This window comes from Rattus norvegicus, chromosome 5 (genome assembly GCF_036323735.1).
Source record: "Rattus norvegicus strain BN/NHsdMcwi chromosome 5, GRCr8, whole genome shotgun sequence".
NCBI classification, from domain to species: domain Eukaryota; kingdom Metazoa; phylum Chordata; class Mammalia; order Rodentia; family Muridae; genus Rattus; species Rattus norvegicus.
In genome coordinates, this window is record NC_086023.1 from 52,546,753 (window position 1) to 52,566,603 (window position 19,851).

The 19,851-nt window shown below is 40.4% G+C and overlaps 1 protein-coding gene and 1 pseudogene across 9 annotated transcripts in view; one reads left to right on the forward strand and one right to left on the reverse strand.

Moving 5' to 3' along the window:
- The window catches only part of Rngtt (RNA guanylyltransferase and 5'-phosphatase), a 206,270-nt gene that overhangs the window by 43,418 nt on the left and 143,001 nt on the right, over positions 1 to 19,851 (forward strand). For all 9 annotated transcript variants that reach the window (NM_001107923.2, XM_039109825.2, XM_063287587.1 and 6 more), the window contains 3 exons: positions 2,048 to 2,183; positions 13,853 to 13,924; positions 18,288 to 18,452. In NM_001107923.2, the coding sequence (NP_001101393.1) occupies positions 2,048 to 2,183; positions 13,853 to 13,924; positions 18,288 to 18,452 (373 nt within the window). The remainder of the gene's footprint in view (positions 1 to 2,047; positions 2,184 to 13,852; positions 13,925 to 18,287; positions 18,453 to 19,851) is intronic.
- On the reverse strand, positions 2,982 to 4,227 carry LOC103692329 (eukaryotic initiation factor 4A-I pseudogene; annotated as a pseudogene).

Genomic DNA, 19,851 nt, shown 5'->3' on the forward strand with positions numbered 1-19,851 from the left:
AACTGGAATTTTAGGAACATCGAGGACTCCCATGATAGCCCACAGGTGAAAGCCCGGTAGATGTCTTCTGTGCTCCTGATCTGCACTTTAACTAGTTTCCCACTCCCCTCACCCTCACTAAATGCATACAGTAACACATTATACGTTAGCTCTGTCTCTCCACCCAGTGTCTCTCCTGTCTTCTGTCTCCATCCTGTACTTGTTGCTGACACACTATATTCTCTGGGTAGGTGGTTAGATGGGCCATTGTTTTCCTCCATTTTCAGTGTTATATCCGGAATGTTCTTCCACATCCATGTGCCCAGGAACTCTGTGGGTGACCACAGTTGACCTTAGACTTCTGGTTATCTTGCTGCCATCTTCCATGTTATTAAATTAAAAGCCTCTGCCACCATTCTGGGTTTCTGTGCTAGGGTTTTGTGTAGGCCAGGCAAACACTCTACCAACTCAGCTACAGCATTTAGCTTAACCCTTTCTGACATGGAACATAAACAACTTGACTGAACTTTATTTGCTTTTGACAGGATCTTGCTATGTAACCTAGACAAGCCTTCAATCCTCCTGCATCTACCCAAGACTTTATTTTTGTATTTTATTTATTTTTGTGATGAGAAATTTGAGCACTTTTTATTTGTGTGTCCATGTATATGTGATGTATGTTGAGGGTTGGTTTTTTTTTTTTTTTTTTTTTTAAGACTAGGGAAATGAAGCTCATGATTTGTGTAACTTGGTTGGCTAGTTAGCCCCAGGGTTCCGCCTGTTTCCACCTTCCTAAGCACTGGGGTTACAAGTTTGTGCCTTAACAGTTGGTGTTTTATTGGGTACTACTACATTAGTTACTTCTCCACTACTGTAATAAAGGCCAAGGAACTTTGAGGAAGAAAGAGTTTATTTTATAGGGTTAGAGTACATGATGTAGAATAGGAGGTGGGTGGCTACAGAGCCTCTGAGAACTTAAATCTTGAGCCTCAAGCTGGAGGCAGGGAGAGCAATGGGCATTGCACAGCATTTGAAACTTCAAAGCCCCCCCTCAGCGACACAGGCCACACCTTCTCATCCTTGCCTAACAGTCCCACCAACTGGGGATCCAGTATTCAAACATGAGCCTGTGGGGGTCCATTCTCATTCAAGTCACCACAGGTATTGTAGGTCAAAGTCAGGTATTCCTGCATGCTCAGCAAACACTTTGCTGACTCAGTTGTTTCCTCAGCTCCCCACCATTTTTCTTTTCTTAAGAGAGACAAGTTTCACTGCCAAAGTGGAGTCCTCATAACAGGATTTTACTATGTAGCTTGGGCTGTCCTTGAACTTTCTTTGTAGACCAGCTTGGCCCTGACTACAACACTTGCCTGCTTCCGCTGCTGGGACTAAAGGCGAGCACCAGCGTTGCATGTGAGCACCATGAGGTCCTGTCTTCAAAGCAAAACAGACAACCCAGTACTTACTGATTTGCAGATACAACACGTGTGATTTGATTTCCGGAGAATGGCTGCTTTGTTAAGTGCATATATTTCTGCATATTGAGAGTAAAGACCAATGAAAATTCTTATAGCTGTGTTCAAAATATTTTAATTTTGTACTTATGAATAATAGTTCTGGCACACTGATATTTTTTACTATCATAATGTTGATTGAAAGAGAAGAAGTATTTGTGCAGTTGGTATGGTGGAAGAGCATTGAATAGTTTAAGCTCAGTGTTTTTTCACCTTTGATATGGAAAATGTAATATCTAATTTGTAAAATACACACATGTATTACACATACATATGTATTATACATTCATATAATTTTGAAATACTTTGATATAGAATCTAATCAAAAGTACAAAAACATTTTTTCTTAACATACATCATATTGTGTTCATAATAATCAAGTTTTCTATTTTTGTTTCCTCAAATGAAAGTTGTGAATTTTTTATTGATGTGATTGAGAGAAGGACTGTAGTAATCATTCCATGAAAATGTTGCCAGTCGAGAGAAAATAAGTCACCTATTGTAATAATCCTGTTGATACCATGCTAATACTACCTTTTAATGTTTTATTATAGTTACATGATGTTGATTGATGGCACAAATGAAGTTTTTATGATTGACAGAGATAATTCCGTTTTTCATGTTTCAAATCTGGAATTTCCATTTCGTAAAGATCTCCGCATGCATTTATCAAATACTCTTTTGGATGGGGTAAGTAATTTATTTATATGTATATTTAAAAAATTAAATAGTGCACTTATTATTAGTGTTACCTGTACTTACTTTGAATAAATTTCTCTTTAACGGTGATCTAGCCGAGAATGGTAGTGCATGCCTATAGTCCCAGCATGGAGAGGCACTAGCAGAAGGTTTGCAGCAAGTTCGAGGCCATCTAGGGCTAGCATAATGAAATCATATCTCAAAAGCAAAACAAACTCCAAATATTTATCCTTGAGTCCAAACAGCATTTTTCATATATTTTCTTTAGTAGGAAAAATTGTTCATCATATGGGAAATGAGTTAAATAAAGCATAAGGGAACAAAATTAAATCTTTGTTTTTATTGTTGAAAAGTAGTTTAATAATTATGAAGTGACTTTTCAATTTTTCAATTAGCTTTTCCCTATTCATTTCTAGCAAAAAGAGCTTTTTTAAATAAAAGGTAGTGTAGAATACTACAAAAAGCCTGGTGAAAGCTGAGCATAGTGGCTTTCACTCTCAGGGCTGGTGAAGCCGAAACAGGAATATAGCAAGTTGAAGGCCAGCCTGGGTTTTCTATTAAGTTCTAAGCTAGTCTGGCTTCATAGTAAGACTGTCTGAAAAAAAAAAAATCAAACAGAGCAATCAAAGAAAAAAACTTAATTAAAAAAAAAACCCTCCTTATGTTGGAATAACTTATGTCCGTATTTGATGGCTATCACTGTGGACTTTGCTCAGTGCAGGGTGTTCAGTGTTGAAAAATAGATCTTTCCCTTCCCCCTCAAATCCCCCAGGACTGAACTCTGGGCTAGGACCAGGTAGCAGGACAGCCCCTCAAATGAGGTCAGCAACGTTGAGGGGCATCTCTTCAATGGAGGTGTTGTAGAAAGTCTCAATGTCTCGAAGAGTCCTCTTGTCTTCTTCTGTCACCATGTTACTAGCCACACCTTTCCGGCCAAACCGACCACCTCGACCGCTTCTGTGGCTGTAGTTTTCCCTGTTGGTGGGAAGGTCATAACTGATGACTAAGGAGTCCTGCTGCACATCAGTGCCTCTGGCCAGCAGGTCTGTGGTAAGGTAATCAATACTCTGCTAGAGCCGGGTCGGAGCACCCTCATGATCAGTCTCGTTCCTTTTGGTCCATATCTCCATGCATGGCAGAAACCGTGAAATCCCGGGCATGCATCTTCTCAGCGAGCCAGTCCACCTTCCTTCTGGTGTTGATAAGGATTACTGCTTACGTGATGGTCAGTGTTTCATACAAGTCACACAATGTGTCGAGCTTCCACTCCTCTCGTTCCACATTGATGTAGAATTGGTGGATACCCTCCAGGGTCAACTCTTCCTTCTTGACAAGAATCCGAATAGGGTCTCTCATGACCTTCTTAGTCACCTCAAGGACATCAGAAGGCATTGTGGCAGACAGCAGAACTACCTGTGTGTTACTGTTGAGCTTTTGGAATATATCATAGATCTGATCCTTGAACCCACGGCTTAGCATTTCATCTGCTTCATCCAGTATGAACATCTCGATGTATTTGGGGGACAGGTATCTCCGGTTAAGCATATCAAACACCCAGCCAGGGGTGCCCACGATGATATGGAGAGCTTCCGTTTGCAGCTTCTGCACCTCAGCACGCACGTTGGTGACCCAGTACAGGCATGACAAGAGGCGCCTATAAAGTCTCCCAGTGCCATAACCACCTTTTGTATCTGCTGAGCCAGTTCACGTGTGGGTGCCAGAACCAAAGCCTGAGTGGCCTTTAGATCTAATTCAATCTGCTGCAGAATCGATATGGCAAATGTAGCTGTTTTCCCAGTCCCAGACTGGGCTTGAGCATCACATCATAACCCTTGATACAAGGAAGAATAGCTTGCTGCTAGATGGCAGAGGGCTTCTCAAAACTATAGGCATAAATACCACGGAGGAGGGATTCTGAGAGATTCATGCCATTCAAGCTATCCACACTCTCATTCCAGTTACTCTTGATGATGTCTTCCGGCTCTATCCCATCGGGGCCATTGTCTCTGGATGGAGAATCCTGACTGGCAGACATGATCCTTAGAATCTCCAGAGCGTAGATTCTTAAACAGTGTTAGAAGCCTTGGGGAAGCTAGGGGCCTATTGTAGTCTCAGGATTTGAATATTCCCAGAATCTTTATCTTGGCTGAAACCTTGCTGTGGTCAAGTGAGTGCACATGTAGGTCATTCCTGATCTCTTCAGTTGCACAGAGAACTGAACTGAAAGCTGTACATGCTTTTAAAAGGAACTTTCTACTCAGCAGTTTGACTTATTATTTCATATAAGTGCCTGAATGATGTATGTATATGTATAAATACCATGATTTTGGATTTCCAAGTTGCTTTTGGATTTTTCTGGGACTGGAGGTGATTGTGAAGTACTGTGTTCAGCACTGGGAGTCAAGTCTGGGGTCTCAGCACTGAATCTTTTCAGCCATTACAAACTGTTCTGATGACAGAAATCACAGGTTTAAAAGTTGTTTAAATGGTGGGCAAGATGGCTAAGTAGGTGTGTTCATTCTGGGCAGGTCTGGTCACCTGAATTTGATCCCTAGAAGGCGCGTAAGGTAGAAGGAAAGAACCTAATCCGCAGAGCTGTCCTCAGATCCTCATACACACACCATGGCACATGAGCCCTCAGATGCATCATGCACATCACAGTAGTGATAAGTTAAAACATAAAGTGTAAAATACAAATTTACTTGTTAAGGAAAGAACTAATAAAGAATAATTGGCAAATTCTACATTTAATTAAAAAATATTATCCCTATAAATTTATTTGATAATTTTTGTGTTTTTTAAGAGTGGCTACAATGGGCTCTCTTGTAATACTATTTAAATCTTGTATATATGTTAGAATATTTGTTTTTTATGTAAACAACAACAGGTGTAGCGACAGAGAATAGGAACTTTTCCAGCTAGGTATGGAGTAGGTTCCTGCATCCTAGGACTCAGCAAGTTGAGGCAGGAGAATGTTAAGTTCAGGACCAGCCTGGACTGCATAGTGAACCTATCCCCAGAATGTCAAAGCCAGGATTGTTGTTGAGATCGCTTAGTGGATAAAGGCTCTTGCCGCCAAGTTTGATGACTTGAGTTCTATCCCAGAGAGCTACCTCATTGGAGGGAACTGACTCCTGCAGTTTGTCTGCTGATCTCTATATACATGCTACAGCATGCAAATAATCCTCCCCTTACGTAAGTGAGTATAACTATACATACATATATGACAAACATCACTTGAATTGCAGTCTTCAGAAGTAAAAGTATCTGTATGAGTGACCAATGATTTTCATTAATTAGACAAGTGGAAAATGCTGATGAAATTTCTTTGGCTAGTTCTCTTTTGGTGACAGTTTTTTTTTTTTTAAAGATATTTTTCTAAGCATAATTAAATATATATCCTGTGTATTCAAAATTACACGGTTTTATGCTAAAAATTTCTTTTTTATAGTACATTTTTAAAAATGTGTGTGTGTAGGAACATATATTCCATGCATAGCTTGTGAATGAAAGTCAGAGGACATCTTGGAGTGGGTTACCTCCTTCCATGGAGGCCCCGGAGATTGAATTCAGGGTGTCCAGTTTTGTTATTTTCTCATTTCTTGAGGGAATGAGACAAATGACTTGTTAAGGAATAGTATGTATAGCAACTCTAGGTACCTTTCTGGCCCCGTCAGCTATCCCCCGAGGGCCTTACATAGTTCCCTCAGTTTTCTCCTCTGTGCTGAGATGGGACAGCTTGAAAGGTGATACTGTCGGGCAAATATAAACACCTTGGTGCTCACTCTTTTGCTTTGTGATATGTAAGACACTATTTACCTCAGGATGATCATAATACCTATATTTCTTTTAGTGTTTTATTTACATGTTTGAATATTTCATCCAGCTGGGTTATGCAGTCTGTATGCAGATAGTATGGGTGTGTTCTTTGGTAGAGGTGTTAAGGTACAGGTGCTATTTTCTCATTTTTGAATGTTTAGACATGCTTCAATTCCACTTAGTTATTAGTCTGTTTCCACTTTTTGATTGAGAGTGTTTGTATGCTGAATTCTACCATTATCTCAACATCTCCTCCCTTTCTCCCTTCCTCTGTTCTTCCCTTCCTTTCTTTCACAGGTTCTGTAGCCCAGGCTGTCCTCAAATCTGAGACCCTGTCTCTAGCTCCTAAGTGCTGAGATTACAATGTGTACTACTAGAGGAGGCTTTGACAGTTGCTTTCTTGTTCACTTGCTTATTTTATTTATTTTTATTTTTCTAGGGATTGTTTTTGATATTTTTAAATTTGGTGAGTTTAGTATGGGGCCTGACAAGGCAAGTGTGTATACCCAGTCTCTGTTCTGATGTTTGTGGCTGAGATTTTGCTAACTGTCTTTTGAGTGAACCAATTGTACATATCAAAGTTAGAGTAGATACACCATGCTGGTCTAGACGGCAGTAAACTTACATTGTTTTCTTCAGAAAATTCTGTGAGGCTTATTTTTTGACCAGTCATTTTTGTGGTTGCTATGGTTCCTCATGGCTCATATTTCTGCCACATCAGCACAGGCCAGTGCAGTGTGAAGAAGGTGAAATGCTTTTACATGAGAGCATTTCGTGCAATCCCACTAGCAATGGAGGAGTGTTCCTTTTTCTCTACATCCATATCTGCTGTCACCTGGGCTTTTGATCGTAGCCATTCTGACTGGTGTCAGGTGGAAACCTCTGGGTTGTTTTGATTTGCATTTCCCTGATGACTAAGGATGTTGAACATTTCTTTAGGTACTTTTCAGCCATTCGATATTCCTCAGCTGAGAACTCTTTGTTTAGCTCTGTACCCCATTTTTAATAGGGTGATTTGAGTCTCTGGAGTCTAACTTCTTAAGTTCTTACTATATATTGGATAATAGTCCTCTATCAGATGTAGGATTGGTAAAGATCTTTTCCTAATCTGTTGATTGCCGTTTTGTCGTAATGACAGTGTCTTTGCCTTACAGAAGCTTTTCAATTTTATGAGGTCCCATTTGTCTATTCTTGATCGTAGAGCATAAGCCATTGGTGTTTTGTTCAGGAAATTTTCTCCAGAGCCCATGTGTTTGAGGCTGTTCCCCACTTTCTCTTCTATTGGTTTCAGTGTATCTGGTTTTGTGTGGAGATCCTTGAGCCTGACATATAGTGAGGCGGATGCTCATAGCCAATCATTGGACTGAGAATGGAGACCCCAATGGAGGAATTAGAGAAAGGACTAAAGTAGCTGTCAGGGTTTGCAATCCTATAGGAAGAGCAACAGTATCAACCAATCAGACACCCCAGTGCTCCCAGGAACTAAACTACCAACCAAAGAGTATATACAGAGTGATCCGTGGCTCTAGCTGCATATGTAGCAGAGGATGGCCTTGTTGGGCATCAATGGAAGGAGAAGTTCTTGGTCTTGCCAAGGCTTGATGCTCCAGTGTAGCGAATGCCAGAGCCGGGAGGCGGGAAGGAGTGGGTAGGTGGGTGGGGGAACACTCCCATAGAAGCAGGGTGGGGATAGAATAGGGGGTTTCTGGAGGGGAAACTGGGAAAGTGGATAACATTTGAAGTGTAAATAAAGAAAATATCCAATTTAAAAAAAGAGAGAGCATTTCTTATAGGTTGGGGTAGTTTATATTCAATTAATATTTGTTATATATCAGTTTCGAGTGCAGGCAGTATTTAGAGTGTGGAAGCCCCCTCTCTGGAAACTGTTTATTGGGAAGGATAGAGAAAGATTGATAACAGCTTTTAGGAAAACAGTAGCCCTAAGATGTATTTAAAACAAGTCCTGTGGTCATTTGGAGGAGAAATGAATCTAATCTGATGATGTGGAGTAGATCTACATTATGTAGGGTTTGGATTAAAGGTGGAAGATGTGGGGAATTGAGAGATGGGGAGAACTTGCTTTGCAGAATGGGAACCTGCGTTTGTATTCCAAGCACCCATGGGAACCTGGTTGTTGCTCATGCTTGTAGCTCTAGGGCAGTGGTGAGCAGAGGCAGAAGGATCACTCACAGGCTGCTTGCTGGCTGCTCTCCTAGCTACAGGTGCAGTGAGAGACCATACCTCAAGAGATTAAGTCTGAGAGCCACAGGACACTTGGTGTCTTGTGAGGGGCAGAAGTCACTTTTATGTCTTAGGTCATTTAGCTTATCTGCTGTTTCCTAGGAAATCCCTTTTAACTGCATCTTTTACGTTTCACCTTATGATGATGTGCCTCATTATTAAGTTTCCTCATTTGCCAAATAAAAATAGCTTTTTCTTTTTTTAGACTTATATGTCGTATTTTGGCTGTGATAGTACAGGCATATATCTTTTATTATTATTTAATATTTACAACATGTTCCATTTTCAAGCTGTAGTGGCTTGAATACAAAATTATCTGTCATTCTAATAATAGCCATCTCTCCTCTTCAGGGGCTCGAGTTAGTTACATCTAGCGTTTGAGTTTCCCTTTCTTGGGGCTCAGAAGGGTTTTGAAGGGAGTGGCTGCATGCTTTTCTTTTATAACTTAAGAGTTATGCCCAATTCATAGTTTGTGTGCAGAAAATATGAATGAATAGGCAGAGGAGTTTGATGCCCTGGGACTTTGAATACAGAGAATAGGAAGGTCAACATACTGGCTTGTTGGTGGTGTGGAGGTATCATGAAAGATTTATGCTCTGATTTCTGCACTGTAGCATTCAGTCCAAAGACAGCAGTGTAATTTCTGGGGATTTTTTTTAATATTAAAAAGCCCATGCACAAGTGTGTGAGGGTGTGCACACACGAGTCGAGCACCCTCAGGGTCCACACAGGGTGTCAGAGTCCCTGATACTAGAGTTATTGGCAATTAGACACTGGCTTACATGGTGCTGCTACAACAGGGCAGGCTTTTCATAGCTGAGCCGTCTCTCTAGTCCTTTAAAGAATTCTTGACAGAGCATGAAACTGATGTACTGGGTGGGATTTTCTCCACAGTTCTTTCAGAGGCTTGAATTTGATATGCCATAGGTGGGGTTTTCTTCAGGGTTCTTGGGAGTCTTTGAGCTTCTTTTATTTGTAAATTTATAATGTTCACTTCAATGTTGTCACTACCCTCCTCCTTTCTCGAGAGTCACTCATGCTTTTTTCTTTAATGTTTCCTTTCAGACAGTTTCTCCTCATTTATTTTCTTTTTCCTTTCCTCACTACATACTCCTGGCTTGCATCAAACTCAGAGAGCTGCCTGCTTCTGCTACCCGTATGTTTTCAAGTTTAGTGAATCTCTTCACCAAGTTGCTGTTAATCCTAACCATATTTTAATGTGGTCGAAAATCTGTTTGTCTTCTCTGTTTATCTTTCTTATCTAAACAACAAAATCAGGAGTTATACATGGGTGAAGCTGACTTACTGTTCTGACCTCCCAACTTTAAGTCTGATCCAAACAGCAGAATCATGAGTTATAGATGAGTAACTTTAAGGCCTCTGCCGGCTCTGAGTCTGTTTCATTTGTTTATGCTGCATGCCTCTTTGGATGTTAGGTATCTAAGTTTTACCTTGTTGGAAAGGAGTAGCCATCCTCTTCTGCTCCTATTCATTTTCCCTGTTTTCTTCTCCCCTCCCTCCTTATTTACTTATATCCTTCTATCTCTTGAATTTCTAGTATTATAGACTTATATTGCCACACCTAGTAGTGTGCCCCTTAAGGTTTTAAAACTGTGTTTGGGAATCTAGTCAATTTATTTGGAACCTTTTTCAGAGCTAGAGTTTAAGATTCCTTTGGCGAACTAGAGGATTTATTTTTATTTTTGTTATTTCTTTGAGAATGTCATAGAAGGTGTTTTGTCATAATCACCTCTTCTCCAGTCTGCTTCCTTTCTTTCCCCATCCAACTCTGTGTCCTTTTACAAAACCCTAAGTTATTTTTTCTTCTTGGATGTGTGGTTTCCTCTAGAGTGCTGTCACTTACCAGGGCCTACACTCTTGGAGAAGATGTTTCTTCCTGTCCCGCCATCCTAATACTTGCTAACAGCTCCATGGTTGGGGTGGGGTTTCGTGCTAGCTGCTTTTCCATGCTGGCATTTGGTCTGGTTTGGCTTTGTACAGGTCTCCTGCATATTGTCGCAACCACTCAAAATCTATATGTTAGCTGCCCTGCTGTGTTCAGATGCTACTATTTTCTTACAGTCTTCACACCACCTCTGGTCTCAACACTCCTGTCTGTGTCGTGTCCACCTCTGCCCCTACTGTGTGCAGTCATCCTTTTTAGAACCAGAGTAACTTTAAACACAGGGACGATTCACTTTATTGAAGCTATTCTTCTCAGTACCCACTGTTCCACTAATTATGAGCTCCCTCTCTTTCCTTCCTTCCCATTTTCCTCAAACCAGGGTGTCTTTGTAGCTCATATTGCTGTGATGATGCACCATAACCAAGGCATCTTCTGAAAGAAGCATGTAATTGGGGGCTTGCTCACAGTTTCAGGGGCTATTAGCCCATGAACATCAGGGTGAGGGGAGTGGCTGCAGGCAGGCATGGTGCTAGAGCAGTAGTTGAGATCTCAGATCTGATCCCTGAATTGCAGACAGACAGTGAGACTCGACCTAGTGTGGGCTCAGAGGCCACTCCCATTATACACCTTCGCCAGCAAGGCCACATCTCCTTATCTTTCCCAAATTAGTTCCACTAACTAGAGACCAAGTGTTCAAGCACAGTGAGCCTATGGGGGCCATTCTCATTCAAACTACCACGCTCATTTTGGACTGGATCTCTTCCTGCCCCATCTTTCTGAGTGCTGGGATTACAAGTGTATGGTTCTGTGCTTGGCAACTCAGATCTTCTGATCTGTTTGATATTAACACGCACTGATCTTGTACTTACACCATGTATCAAGTGTTGTTACTGCTATGAATCTTGGGTAGAACTTTGTTTTGCTTTGAGTTGTTTCCCCTCATGCATATTTTTTTTCCTCCATCTTTATTAACTTGAGTATTTCTTATTTACATTTCAATTGTTATTCCCTTTCCTGGTTTCTGGGCCAACATCCCCCTAACTGCTCCCCCTCCCCTTCTCTATGAGTGTTCCCCTCCCCATCCTCCCCCCCCCCATTACTGCCCTCCCCCCAACAATACCGTTCACTGGGGGGGGGGGTTCAGTCTTAGCACGACCAAGGGCTTCCCCTTCCACTGGTGCTCTTACTTGGATATTCATTGCTGCCTACGAGGTTGGAGCCCAGGATCAATCCATGTATAGTCTTTAGGTAGTGGCTTAGTCCCTGGAAGCTCTGGTTGGTTGGCATTGTTGTTCATATGGGGCCCTTCAAACTCTTCCAGTTCTTTCTCTGATACCTTCAACGGGGGTCCCGTTCTCAGTTCAGTGGTTTGCTGCTGGCATTCACCTATGTATTTGCTGTATTCTGGCTGTGTCTCTCAGGAGAGTTCTACATCCGGTTCCTGTCGGTCTGCACTTCTTTGCTTCATCCATCTTATCTAGTTGGGTGGCTGTATATGTATGGGCCACATGTGCGGCAGGCTCTGAATGGGTGTTCCTTATGTCTCTGTTTTAAACTTTGCCTCCCTATTCCCCGCCAAGGGTATTCTTGTTCCCCTTTTAAAGAAGGAGTGAAGCATTAGCATTTTGGTCATCCTTCTTGACTTTCATGTGTTCTGTACATCTAGGGTAATTCAAGCATTTGGGCTAATAGCCACTTATCAGTGAGTGCATACCATGTGTGTTTTTCTGTGATTGGGTTACCTCACTCAGGATGATATTTTCCAGTTGCCTCCATTTGCCTCTGAATTTCATAAAGTCATTGTTTTTGATAGCTGAGTAATATTCCATTGTGTAGATGTACCACATTTTCTGTATCCATTCCTCTGTTGAAGGGCATCTGGGTTCTTTCCAGCTTCTGGCTATTATAAATAAGGCTGCAATGAACATAGTGGAGCACCCTCATGGATATTTAAGGATCCTATTTACATGTCTCTGGAGTTCTCATCTGAATGTTTGTCACTTTTCTGTCCCCCCCACCCCCCCTCCATCCACTGAATAGTGGTGACTAGTGACAGTTTACTAAGTAGAACAGGCAGACTTCAAACTCACAGAAATCCTGCTGCCTTTGCCTCCTGAGTACAGTGTTTTCTAAGCATAAAAGTATAATTCTTTGACAGGTACACTGTATCCACTTAACAAATCAATATCAGTAACTTTGACCTGCCTTGGTTTATAGAACTGGATGTAAATACCCTCCCATGGGAGGGAGGAGCTTCAGTTCCATTAAGAATGTGGTTGGCTACCTGTATAACAACATATTATTGCACCTGTGTGCACATCTTGCCTAGCCTCTCAGTAGTGTTGCACATAGGGTCAATAGCTGAGCCAGCCTGTCAGTGACCATTTCCCTCAGCCTGGTATTTCCCTGAGCTCTGCAGCCTGTCAGTGACCATTTCCCTCAGCCTGGTACCTCCCTGAGCTCTGCAGGTTGGCTAGCAGGCAAGAAGCTCCCAGCCCAGCTTAGCTTGTTTGTTGTATATTTTGGACTGTCATTAAACAAACAAACAAACAACACTTGCTCATTTGTCTATTATATTTTGTTTTGTTTATTGATAATATAATTTCCTTTTGGATATTTAAAGCAATGTTTATGGGAAAAGTTTTTGTTCTTTCTTTCTTTCTTTCTTTTTTTTTTTTTACATATTTTGTGAGGAGAATTCTTTGTCTGCTATGCAAAATTCACTTTTTCTAGTCCCAGTTTTTGAGAAGAAACATTAAATGAAATCATGGTATCACTTTGTTATTGCATCAGTATTCATATGGAAATGTTTAAGTAGACACATTTCAATAAACAGATTAAAATGACAAATTGGAGACTGGGGCTGGAGCTCAGTTGGTAGAGTACGTGGGTATCATGAACAGAACCCTGGCTCCATCCAAACTGCTGCCTACCCGAGTGGTGGCACTCACTCTCCTCATCGCAGTGAGGAGGTGGACGGCTTTGAACCTCACTTTTCGCCTTTGTCCCCCAGTGCTGACTTTGCTTGTATTCCACTGTGCCTCACAGAATTTCCTTTGCCTTTTTAATATCTATGGTAGATTTGAAGTGATCTTTGTATGATAATTTAAAAAGTTATATAGGAAATTTAATCTATAATAAGACTAAAGCAATCAGCATATAACAAGTTTAAACAGTGATAAAACATAATTATCAAAACGATGCTGAATTTTGTTACTTTTAAGTATTGTTAGTAATCCAAAACATAAAGCGAATATAGTGTAGCCATTCAGATATAAAGAACATTTAACTGGTTGTAATGGTGCAAATGTACAAGTCCAATACTTAAGGTTGAGACAGGAGGATTGCTGAGAGTCCCAGACTATCCTTCGCTAACTCATGAGCTAGCTAGTGGCTACATAGCTAGGGGCTAGCCAGGGGCTACATAGCAAGACTCTGACTCCAAGCAAAACTACAAATCTCAATCCAAAACACAGGAAGTGACATCATAGCTCCTTTCAACATATATTGTAAATACATAGTAAAGATTTTTGGCATTCTGAAAATGTACTGATTTTATGAGTACAAGTGTGTGCGCTTTAAAGTTTTATCAAGACACATGTTGAAGCTTTATACCTTTCTCTGTGAGTATTATATTCTAATAGAATGAAAAATGTTGCTATTAAAGTAAATATATATCTTTGTTTCTTTCAAGGAAATGATCATCGATAAAGTAAATGGACAGGCCGTTCCAAGATATTTGATATATGACATAATTAAGTTCAATGTAAGTACGTCTTATAATTTATAAAATTGTTAGAATTGTGACTGAGTTAATGTGCATGTTTATATATATTAATACATTTTGTAGTTCTATGTATTGAATTGATGGATAGGCTACAAGTGCTCTACCATTGAGCTGCACCTCCAGTAATAAGATTACTAATGTTTGTAATGGACAGAAAAAGTATTTATGTCAGATATGGTGACACATGCCCGGAGGAGGGAATGAGGCATCAGGAGTTTAAGGCCACGCTCATGAGATCCTGTCTCAAAACCCCAAAAATATAGTCATTTACATAAACCATACTGAAAACATATTAGGAACTTGTTACTAAGTATTTAAGATTTGAAGATTTCTAGCATTATTTTAAAAGGTATTTTTGGGGGGGGGATTGTATTCAAAGAATATAATTTATATTCCTCGTGTATTTAGTATACCAAATACAGTGTATTAAAGTAAACTGTAATATTAAAATTCAGAATTACATTAATCCCAGGTACTTAAGCAATGTGTGTAGGCTCCAGGACAACGTCCAGGAGTTGGTTCTCTGCTCTCACTGTGTGGGGACCAGGGATCACATTTAGGTTTTTGGGCTTTGTGGCAGGTACTTTCACTACTGAACTATTTCCCTCCTTCTAGAGTTGTTAAATCTTAATGTTTCTATATTGTTTTGTGTATCTGTGTGTGTGTGTGTGTGTGTGTGTGTGTGTGTGTGTGTGTGTGTGTGTGTGTACGCGCACAAGCCCTCTCCTAACCTGTGCATGCCTCTTTGGAGGCCAGAGGTCGCTGTCAGGTATTTTCTGTTTTTCTCCAACTTAAGTTTTGGGACGTCTCTCACTGAACCTAGGTCTCCTTGTTTTGGCTGGGCAGGCTGGACAGAAAGCCCTGGGATTTGCTCCCCTCAGTGTCAGGGTTTGCCCTGCTTTTTCATGTGGGTGCTGGGACTTTATCTACTGAGTCATCTCCCGAGCTCTGCTGTTTTGATAAGAAATTGTTATAAATCTAAGAGCAGATTTGCATGTACTGTTCATTCTAGTCTCAGTTCTCTTTCCAGATACTCTCTGCTGGGCATTTAGTGTTTATTGCTTCTTAGATGTTTCTCAAAACTTTCACCCACCTTTGTTTATATCTCTGGATGTACAAAGTATATACTTTTGTAAGGTTTCTAGAGTTTGTGCCACACTCTGTGATCACCAGTTTTATTTATTTATTTTGTATTATGTTCTTGGTTTACTGCTTGGTGTCTGTAGAGTTAACCTCGTTCCCTGGAATTTTCCTAGGCATTGAGCTCTATAATAGAATTGGTATGCATCAGGGTTTCCGCTGTGTATGTGCGCATGCTTATGTGCAAACATGAATTTTTGTGGAAAAGAACTAAAATCTGTTTTCTGTTTGGTTGTTCATCTTTTTCCTTCTAAATGGGTTAAATTATTTATTTCTTTTGGATGTTCTTTTTTTGGATCTGTGTGTAGCAAACAGTATTATTTCCCAGTCAGTGTCTATGGACATAGACAAGTGCTGTTTTAATGAGATTGGATGAAAGGACCTTCTCAAAAAGTGTTTTGAGTCTTAAGAGATTTATCCAATCATATTTTATTCTATAAGTGGGTTAGTTATGCTTGTCACATAAAGTGTATAATTGCTCATTTAGTCAACATTGATTGTATGCCTTTTACTGTACTTATGATTTAAAGTCACCTATATTTTACATACCTACTTTAGGATGTATTTATAATAGAAAACATGTTTCATTATTTAACCACAATGAAACTTTCATAAATTCAATAAATTTCTTTTTTTTTTTTTTTTTTTTTTTTGGTTCTTTTTTTTCGGAGCTGGGGACCGAACCCAGGGCCTTGCGCTTCCTAGGCAAGCGCTCTGCCACTGAGCTAAATCCCCAACCCCTAAATTTCTTAATTTATATTGCTAGCCCTAAATACCTGAGGCTGGGTAATGTCAGAGAGTTAGTTTGGCTCGTTATTTTTGTTAAGAGAGCCAAAGTCTTAATAACAATCTTCTTAGTTCTTTTGTTTATTATTTTCCTCAGAAAGAATTTAAATGATCATTTTGTATATGCTAGGTCCTATAATCACTGAATATAAAATGATAAGTAAAACTGATTTCTTCTCTTCATGCCATTTCCATAATAGTTCATTGGGATTCGAGAGCAACAGAGGAAAACCTTATTTTTAATGGATTTGTTCTATTTGGCTTGCTCTCTCTCTCTCTCTGTGTGTGTGTGTGTGTGTGTGTGTGTGTGTGTGTGTGTGTGTGTGTGTGTGTTGTACCTGTATACAAGTTATTAATGTTAATGACATACATTGTATGCATTTGTAACTATATATGTTTATATTGGATTTAATATTAAAATCAACTTGATGACTGCTTATTTGTAGAGGAGACTAGAAATATAAAGAAATAATGGCTGAGCATAGTGTTTTAAACCCAGAACTTGAAAGGCAAAAGCCAGACTGGTCTGCATACCAAGTTCCTGTCAGGCAGTGCTACACAGTGAGAGCCTATTTTTAAATTAAAACAAAAGAAATTCAAAGAACCAGTGTGATAGTGCTGTAGGTAGAACAAGAAGGCATCATGTCAGAGGTAGAGCGGTGCTGGAGCAAGGGGAGCACCTCATCCTTCCCTGGCTGCCGGAATCCTTAAAGGATGGATGTCAGGAGCATTGGGTGGTTGGTTGCCCTGCTTAATGTGTGGTAAAGAGGGGGTCATAAAAGAAATAACAACAGATTGGTGAGAGGGCGGCAGCTCACTTGACTGAGGAGTTTGAACTTAGATTTTATTGTAATAAGGTATCACTTACGGTTATGGTGGAGTAGTATTTATTCCTTTGAAAGAGAACTCCATTGTCAGTGTGGGTAGTGTTTGGAGGCGAGGAAGGACTGGTGACGAGGAGCCCCACACAGTGCTTTGAGTGTTCCTTGCCATCTCTTTGCAGTGCTTCTACATCTGGCTGCCCAGTGCCTCCTATACTGTAATAGCCCTGGTGGATGTGAAGGTCGTCTGTTTTCAGCCCAGTCTTGTCTTAGTCACAGGATTTGTATTGTAGTAGAGAATTTAGACTACTTAACAGATCTTTCATTAAAAAAACAAAAACAAAAACAAAAACAAAAAAGTTTGTTTGGGCCTTGTTCCTTTTATAGGCATCTTAGTTCTCCTAACAGGCCTAATAAGCAAGCCCATCGTTTTAGGATTTCCTGAAATAGAGTGGGTTGCACATGGACTATGTCCTCGTTTATTAACCTTTCCTCAGTGAGTCTCCTTTATGACAGTTCCGACTGTTCATAGAGAGACCGTTTTAGAAATTGTGCGAAGCTTCTGTTCGTTTTGTATTCACTCCTTGTCCTTAGTTAAGAGTAAGAGTTGTTATCCTTCCAAAGTGGAGAGAAAGATACCCTGAAGCATATGCTGCCTCTCTTAGGAAACATTAGGTTGGCGAATAGAGACTGGAGAAGAGGAACAAGAAGGTAGTGTCGGTATCATAGGATTTTTCAGTGGTCTCTAAGTCGCTGAGCCTTAGACAATTACTGTCAACCAGGGTTGTGTTTGACCTATGTGTATGTGCACCATGTGGCTGGATAGGACACAAGTGTACATACACTTCCTAAGGCATGCCTGAAATTATGTACACTTAAAGGACACTAAAGAAAAAGTTCGCTGGACCAAAGAGCTTTATGTTTTACAGCTGCGTGACTTGGAACATATGTAAACTTACTATTAGTTTTCAGATTGAGGGTTTATCTATGTAATAAGTGTCTTTTTACTGATGTTATGGAGTTTGATCACTAGTGAGTATGCTGTTTGTTTTGAATGTTTTTACTTTAATGAATTTGGGTTTTAGGTTTTACTAATATAGTTAAATAATAAAATACAGTACTTTTGTTAATATATTCAGATTTGAAATCTGAGCCAGCTTATATAGCTATCATTTTTTTTCTTGATGTCTTGTGTAGTTTCAATTTAAAGCCTTTTTTTGTTGCTTTTTAAGATTTATTTATTTTATGTATGTGAGTACACTGTCGCTGTCTTCAGACACATCAGAAGAGGGCAAGGGATCCCATTACAGATGGTTGTGAGCCACCATGTGGTTGCTGGGAATTGAACTCAGGACCTCTGGAAGAGCAGTCAGTGCTCTTAACTGCTCTACCATCTCTTCAGCCCTGTAATTTAAATTTAAAAATGGCTGTTGTTAGTCCAATTATTGGGACTGGTATGTATGGTGTGCAAACTATTCACTAGACATCCCCAAGGATTGTTATTTGTATAGACTATGCGTATAGTATTGCAGCCTTATTAGTTATACTGACAATGTGGTTGTGGTCAAATTGAAAAAAATTGTTTTTTCATTCAGGCACAACCAGTTGGAGAATGTGATTTTAATATTCGTCTACAGTGTATTGAACGTGAAATTATAAGTCCACGACATGAAAAAATGAAGACTGGGCTCATTGACAAAACACAAGAACCATTTAGTGTCAGACCTAAACAATTTTTTGACATCAATATTTCAAGAAAGGTAAAATTTACTTGTTTCTTTCATTGTGAATCCCAAGTTGCATTGCTTAGCTTGTGAGAGGAACGTGGATGACTACTCCTCTGTTGTCCTGTCTTTCCCAGGGCGACACCCAGGGTCTCCTCTTCAGCAGTGTTCTCAGTGTGGATATAACACCATGCTGGTTCCCTGTTCACTAGAATAGTTTGTGACTAGCACTGGTCCTTATTCTCATTTAAACAAACAAACAAACAAACAAACAAACAAACAAACAAACAAACAAACAAACAAACAGCTGCACTGTAAATGTAAGTCTTGGGGGTCTCTGTGCCTGCTCTTGCCTGTTTCAGCTCCTAAGTAAGTGACACAGAGAAGCTTGCCAGGTTCTGTGCTATTCTAACCCTCTAAGGCTGCCTGCCTTCCAGCCCACGTCCTTTACCTTCAATCTAAGTCTTGCTCTGGCTTGCTTTGCTCCATGTGTGTTCTCATAGAGACTCCTCCTGGACCCTCCACATGGCTTCTCCACACACATTGCTCCTCGGAGTCCTTCTTTACTCTCTCTCTCTCATTTGGGATCCCCTGACTTCCCCACCCTATCTATTCTGCTCAGCTAGTTGGCTGATCGATCGGCTCTTATATTGACTTATCAGGTGATGGAAAACAATTTTTTTTTAAAATATTTTATTTATTTATTATACATGAGTACACTGTAGCTGCCTTCAGACACACCAGAAGAGGGCATCAGATCTCATTACAGATGGTTGTGAGCCACCATGTGGTTGCTGGGATTTGAACTCAGGACCTCGGGAAGAACAGTCAGTGCTCTTAACCGCTGAGCCATCTCTCCAGCCCCCGGAAAACAATTTTTATCTGACATTGAGACTGGAGATGCTTGAGCATATCATCAGGACTGCAATCAGATGTCTGGGCATAGAAATCAGTATCTGAATACACAGTGCACAAAACCGTCCCCTAACACTGCAACACACATTGAGTCACTTAGAATAAATCTAGGAACAGGAGTGGGGGAGGGGATGTGGGAGGGAGTGTGGGAGGGGTTGAGGGAGGGATTGAGGGAGGGAGGGAAGAGGAAGGGGAAAGTGAAAAGGAAGGACTTAATCTAGCTCTATTAACAGCCTCGTGCTGTTGATTAATACAGTGAGGGTGTGATCTGTTCAGATTCACACACATAGTTAGAAACACTTTTCACACAGTAGTAAGAAACACACTGGAAATGTGCTTTGATTTGCTTTATGTAATTTCATCTGGGAGCTTACTGCTGAGTAAGCTCACCCCTCTAGTTCTTTCTGAATGTTGACTGGCCGGTTCAACTAGGCTGCTCTGGCTCTATCTCCTTTCCAAGCTGGACTGGTTCAATCTGGCTTCTCTCAGCTTTTTACTGAATTTCTCTGCCTGGCCTTAA